The following is a 7,045-nucleotide window of genomic DNA, read 5'->3' on the forward strand; positions in this document are numbered from 1 at the left end:
CTGTGGCTCCTGTCCGCTCCGCTCTGAGTTCCTTTGAGATCGTAGAGAGCATGCGCCAGATGATTAAATTCAAAGCAGCAAAACATGCGGAAATGATCCAGGGTTTCCACAGATCATTAAAAATAATTACAATTCATTATTTTTTTTTTTTCATTAATTTTTATTTTTTCATTAATTTTTTATAATTTTTATTTAAAAAAATTATTTTTCGGTGTAACAATAAACATTTACCGAACCGAACCGTGGATTTTGTGAACCGTTCCACCCCCTAGATCATAGTGTTTTGTTTGGGGCCAGATGTGAATCAAGCTTGCATGCCCCTCCACCTTGCAGAAGCCGTATCAATAAATTTTTTCCCGGTCTGGCTCCGCCCCCGAGCATGAACAAAAATGTACGATTTTGAAAGAAGTTTAGATCTGACTAAGTGCAATGAGGGCAATTTGAAAATGTAAGGGGGGGTTGCATATATGTAGAGTCATATATGCAACTTTTTTGAAACCTGGGAATTTTTCGTAACCTTATACTCGCCTTTAAGTGACACTCCAGATGTTACCAGGTCCTCCTGAGGTTTATTACTTTTTTTCTTTTTAATATGTCAAAGTTATTTTTTAACCCAAAAAGTAAAAATATTTATTAAGTGAAAATGCGCATTATGGCTGGATCTGGATCTCGTTTCATATTAACGGTTCCACTCAGGACGACCCACCTTGGTCCGTTTTGGTGGCGGGCTTCCAGTTCTCAGCGCTGATCACAGGCAAGCACACCTGGCCCTTCTCATCGATGTTGGGGTGGTAGATCTTTGTCTTGAATGTGATTTTTGGAGGCTTGAATGGGTACTCAGTTGGAAAAACTATTTCAATCCTGAATGCCCCTTTGTCATAAGGTGGGTTGTCCTGAAAGAAAAGTTTACAGTTAAAACTAGAGACTGAAAAATGGTCGAGCAGAGGAGAAAAACTGTGAAAACTTCTTACAGGAACAATAAGCCCTTGCCAAGACAAAAGGTTTGATTCCTCAACTTGAATGTTTCTGAAGTTCTTCATCCCAGATCTCCGAATCTCTTCAAGTTCCTGTTGAACCAAACATACAACAGTCATTACGTCATGCTACATTTGTTCAGAAAACTCATGTATTAGAGTAAAATACATAATAAAAATACATTTTAATTTTATTCATCGCTGAGGTTGATCAGACAAAACAAAATATGCGAGTGAAAAGAGTTGGAAAGTAAAGCCTGTAAATGTGAATAAAACAGATTTCAAACAGAAGATGAGTCTCACATAAAAACATTCAGCTCAGTTTCTTCATACAGAGGCAATTGACAACTGACGCAGGCCAGCTGAATTTAAAGGGACGAGTGTAAACGGTTCAGCTACGGCAGTTGTGGAAATAGTTGTGAAGGATGCTGAGGCTTCTAACAGCATAAAGAATGCCTCCATGTTTTCAGGCTGCTGCTCTTTTCACCAATGTAAATACTACGGCTGCGCTCAATTTTGGCATTCCTGGGAACTCTCATATGATTGGCTCAGAAACCAGGAAGTAAATACAGTAGCTCTGCCCTGTATGTCTGGGTTTGAGCAGAGAAAAACTGATCTGAAACATTGTTGATAAATAGGTCTGATTGTTTAAGATGACTATTACTTTTGTTAATATTATTTATTGCTACTTAAATACCATTTACAAAACTATTCAGTTGAGACAATTTCTTTTTAAATCAAGATTAATACAAACACTATCAACTAGTAGAGATTTAGCAGTTCAGGATTTCCAAAGGCTGATGCCAATTATTGTGACATTAGTCTAACTAATCCCTGATATGCAATGTTGATGCAATGTAAACAAAATAAAAGCCTCAGAAAGACAGCTAGGAGGACCCACAATAGACGTCTGTATAAACTTATTACAAGTATTTTGCCATGATTATGAAAGTCAACTTATATAACATCTTAGAAATATATATATTTTAAATGGAAATGCACAAAAACCTGGAATATTAGTTAGTGACGAATGCTGTAATCGTCGACTGATGTATACTGAAAAATCAGAAGTCTTTAAACCATTAACTTGAGTTTTTTCGAAACTGTAATGTTTACATTTAGTAAATTTATTTTCATAATTACAATTTTCGTATTAATTAATAGAAAGGCAGCTACATTACCCCTGACCCTGTTGAATAATTCAGAAATAAATCTAGAAGACCTCCTTCCCTTGTTCCAGTACCAAATCCACTCAGCCATCAGACCTCAGTGATTTTAGACCCATTTCCCATCAGGAAGGTCGTGATTCACCTCAGCAAGCAAACAATTAGCTATCAGGACCCCATGCAGTTTGCTTATCACCATGGAGTTGATAATGCCATCATACAAATACTTCCACAAAGACATTCAGAAAAGGCAGACAGCACTGGGACAATCTTCCTTTTTTGAGCATTTCACATAATTCAGCCTATTTTACTTTGTGAGAATCTCCAGAAGACTCAGGTGGAGGCATCAACAACCGCCTGGATCAAAGAATACCTGACAAAATGGACCACGGTTCGTTAGACTGAAGGGTCAGCTGTCTAATCAAGTAATCAGGAGCACCACAGGGGACGGTACTCTCTCCAGTCCTTTTAAGGCCATAACACAGAGGGCATTGTTTAGCATCTCATCTGATGGAAAATTGGATAGTATTACCCCCAGATTCCACATACTCCGTCGGCGCTTCGCCCCACTCACGTACGTTGTGCGGAGTGCTTGTCTGTCATGTTATTAATGAGAACTGTTCCACATCCACCGCTACTCCTCCGTACGTCACCGTCAAAATACAGAGCTGGGCTATTTTTGCTCCGGTCAGGTCAACATCTGCCATTGCAATCGCACCAAACAGCAAAAAGAACCTTGAGAAGATCCGGTTTGTCCAATTAAAATATAGTAACGACAATTCGGTAACTACAAATTATAGCATAATTCTTACAAATCCCTAAAAACTAAGGCCATTTAACTAAATCTCGATCAAAATATTTATAACAAGAGGCTTAAAAGTTTTATCAAATCCAGTCACAACAACATCCAAGAGCGCATCTCACAACTTCAAAAGAAACGTCTTATCGCAGGACAGAATGAAGAGATGAAGCAGAACAAACATAGTTGATCAGAGGACGATTTTGTGTTTGCATAGCTCTGACAGAGGTAGACCCCGGTTTATTTTAATCGAACCGACGCAGCAATGTGGTGGAAAGGACTTAGACAGTGACCAAGAAAAGAAAAGTAAAACCCATCAGCTTGAGCTAAAACACCAAGTAAAATCTCTGTATAACAAGATAAACCTGCCAAGTTCGCACCATTTGGGAACACAAAGCATGAATATAGCAGGCAGAACAGACTTTAACATTCCCGATCAATAAGACATTTCAATAAACTACGTACTTTACCCATGACAGGAGGTCAGGAGAACAGAAACCAAAGTGAAAGTGAACTTCTCTGAGCTTTAAAAAATAAACAAAAACAAACGCAGAACAACTACGAGAGACTCGTGGACAATGGAGGACACAAGCAGCTAAATGTCCCCCCCCTTAATATGAAATAAAAAAAAAACTCCACAAACTAAAGCTCTTAGTCCCTTCTGTATATACACAGATTAAAAATCTTGGAAGAAGAGATTATTAATCTTTTAATATTCAAATATAATGGGGGAGTTGTTTAATAATGTGGGTTCCCAGCAGTCTGTTTTTACCGGAATTGAAAAAATCTTTATCCTTAATGGTCTGGATTACAATGGCTACAATGGTGACATTATGCTGTAATAACTCCTTTACGACATCTACATAGTGGTTTCAGTAAAAACGAAACTTAACTTGTTGCACTTTATTCTATGATGGCTGAAAGTGCATTTTCCTTTGCTTAATAATAACTTGCAAGAGCACTTAAATAGTATATAGGATGTTTTAAAGCAAATATTTTTTACTCAATTTGCGCTCTGATCTTCTGATGAACATATACAGCATTTGCCTTTTATCTTTACATTCAATTTTGATATATGATGGGAAGAATATTGCAATATTCTGATAATACAGTATCGCAAAACCCAACACTCCCCCTATTGGCCATATCGTCCAGCCCTGATATATGAATCTAAAACAATCCATTTGGTAAATAATTCACACGCCTTAATAAATATGTGTTGAACTAAAAGAATATATTAAATTACTGCACTTTTTTCATTAAAAGAAAAGTTTGGGGTTAAATATCTACAGACACAGAAGGGTTTTCATCTTCAATCCAAAATATCATTAATTGTTGCTCAATAGGTTGTTCTTCCTGCACGTCATTTAAATTTTTTTAGGTTTACTTAATTAGTTGAACATTTTTTAAATTAATTAATTAATTTGATGCCCAGTAAAAACACAATCATAACAGAGGAAAACATCTGGCCTCTCAGATGTCCGCCACTTCTGGCCTAAATCTTAATTTAAAATCAGTCTGAACTCACACATGTAGAAGAATCTGAGGAGAATGTGACATCTCCTCGTTAAAAATGAAGACATATACCTTAGAAATATGAACTAAGTTTCCAAACCGCTGCAACCCTATGAAAATCCCCTTGTCAAACTGAACAGGTGCTGCTTTTCCTGCAATTTAGCAGCATTACTTTTTAGAAAATAAAAGAACCGAATCATTGGTGGAGTGAGAAAATCACTTCAGTCAATCAGTTATTGAAACCCGGCAGACAGTTATAAAGCTGCAGAGTTAATCACAGCTTATCTTGTACCTTTAGCTCTCAGTTCTCTGTCATAATAGACGCTAATCTCTCTAGCTTTGAATTTCAGATGAACAGGAACTCATTCTCTGTTCCTCTTCTCACAGATAAGGATCAGACTAGAACCCTTATCGGCTACACCATTTGTCTCCAAAAGTTTTATAAATATTTGCTTTTATGAAAGCTAAAATAAAAATATCTAATATTGTACTTTGAGTTTATTTTCAAACATGTAATAGTGACTGAAACGGGTGTTTTTCGGTGGCGCAGTGGTTAGCGCACACAACCCATGTATGGAGGCCTTAGACCTGGACGCTGGGCGACCCGGGTTTGAATCCGACCTGCATTTCCCCCCCTTTCTCTCATACCCCCTTTCCTGTCAGCCTACGTTCCATTAAACTGAGTCACTATTGCTGTAAAAACACACAAAAAAGACTGAAACAAATAATGTAATAGTCATTGATAATGATTAATCAATGATAGAAATAATCATTTAGTAATCCAAAATGCATCAACAGTATACAGGATAAATGACGAAATCTGCTGACTCAGTGCAGGAATTATGTCACCCTGTAAAGTAAATATTTAAATGTATCCTATTTCTATTATATATAAGCTATTAGGAAACCCCTTTCTAACAGACACTGATCAGAAAAGTATTCAAGAGATTTTTTATAGCAAAATAATCAGTTGCAGCCTTAATGAAAGCATACTAATAAGTATGTTTTTTTTTTTATTGCCTTTTATTTGTAAAAAGAGAGAACATTCTGTCTTCAAAAGAAAGACTTTAATTTATAAAGAAAACATGAGACTATTTTTCCTTGTGTCTGAACTGAGGGAACTTGTTTGTTTTATTTCATCACTATTATATCAATTTACTACTAAACTCCAGCTGTTTTGTGTCTGAGCTGCTTTAATCTTGTCTTCAGGCTTGGATCAGAGTTACAGGAAAACTTCCATCTCTGCCACCCAGGCGGAAGTTTATGAACAAAAGGTTTATGGCTGAAGCAGATAAACTGCGTTCATGTGAGGCTGTTAAAGGTGCAGCTCTGAGCGCGCTCACGCGCAGTCCGCGCGCGGGCGCGCAGACCCAATTATCGTTTCAACAGCAGGAGCGCTGAAATCGAAACTCGATTAAAAACACGAACAGTTGAAAATAAAACACAAACTCGACGTTTCCAAGACGTTAACCCCACTAGGAAGACACCACAGGTAACAGCTTACCGACTAAAACTGGTCCACATAACCAGAGAGGTGCATTATTACCGGCTGGCCTCACTAAACCAGCGAACCAGTCACGCACAGAAACCGAAAACGTTTGAAGAAAACACCTTAAATCCCACCGCCTCCCCCACATCCTGTATCAAACCCCCGCTAAAACTCTGATTTCCTAACCAAACGTGGCTTCCTTGGCTTTGGTATTAGAGGAGAGCTAACGAAGGATTCTGTGGCCTAGCCGCACAATACTAGAGCGTTGATTCCAGACCAGTAATGACCTCTCGTCAACAGAAGATTTATAGAATTAGAAAGCTAGAATCTGAACCGATACACGGTGCAGTTAGGCTCCTGGTTAATGGGGACAATGTGACCGCGAAGCTCGGCCCTCATAAAGTCTTTAAACATTAAAAAGAAAACGCCGTAGAATTCAAACTGAAACATTTACCTTGGCCAGCCTTCTGCTCGCCGCCATCTTGAAGTCACTGTGTCGTTCCCAAAATGCACAGCGACACAAAAAGCTTTTCTCCTTTACAGCGTTTAGTGGCGGTTTGCAAACAAAGAAATAACCAATATCGCCCCCTATTGGTGTGGAGCCATGAACATGCGATCTCCACAAGTCAGATTCTGAATTCCTCTGTAGCGATTCGAAAGGATCGAAACTAAGTTTAATTTTAAATTATTGTGAGTCTATATTGCTTTCAGATTAGTGAAACATGATCTGTGTTTTCATCTTGTCCATAATTAATGGATCTATCATGAATTATGTCCAGCCTCTTCCTTTTCCCTTTTCTTTCTTCTTCACCTGGTTTAAGCCTAATGTATTTGCAAAATCAGATTTTACTTCTATTCAACTAAGTGCATTCAATTAAAACACTTCTAGCAGCCTTGCCACTTTTGTAACAGTTAATCTCTTTGTAGGGCCCACGCCTCCATGGAGCCCTAAACAGAATTGGATTTTGGGCCTTTATTTCTGCCAATTATATGGATCAACAAACAGATGATCAGGGCATTTACCGGTACACACCTACCACTAATTAATTGCAGCTCTGGGAGGGCCGGTTACATGCATATTCCATTCAATCAGTTTATTTCT

General features: G+C 38.0%; 1 protein-coding gene across 1 annotated transcript in view; it reads right to left on the reverse strand.

Annotated features, from left to right (window-relative positions):
- The window catches only part of LOC107088009 (ubiquitin-conjugating enzyme E2 L3), a 9,310-nt gene extending 2,851 nt beyond the window's left edge, over positions 1 to 6,459 (reverse strand). Inside the window, exons 1-3 of the mRNA XM_015379903.1 lie at positions 6,398 to 6,459; positions 972 to 1,067; positions 707 to 893 (exon numbers count right to left, since the gene is read on the reverse strand). Coding sequence (XP_015235389.1) covers positions 707 to 893; positions 972 to 1,067; positions 6,398 to 6,424 — 310 coding nt within the window. The 5' untranslated portion in view covers positions 6,425 to 6,459. The remainder of the gene's footprint in view (positions 1 to 706; positions 894 to 971; positions 1,068 to 6,397) is intronic.
- Positions 6,460 to 7,045: the final 586 nt, after the last annotated feature.

This window comes from Cyprinodon variegatus, unplaced genomic scaffold, assembly GCF_000732505.1.
Source record: "Cyprinodon variegatus isolate N-32 unplaced genomic scaffold, C_variegatus-1.0 Scaffold203, whole genome shotgun sequence".
In the NCBI taxonomy this organism is placed as follows: Eukaryota; Metazoa; Chordata; class Actinopteri; order Cyprinodontiformes; family Cyprinodontidae; genus Cyprinodon; species Cyprinodon variegatus.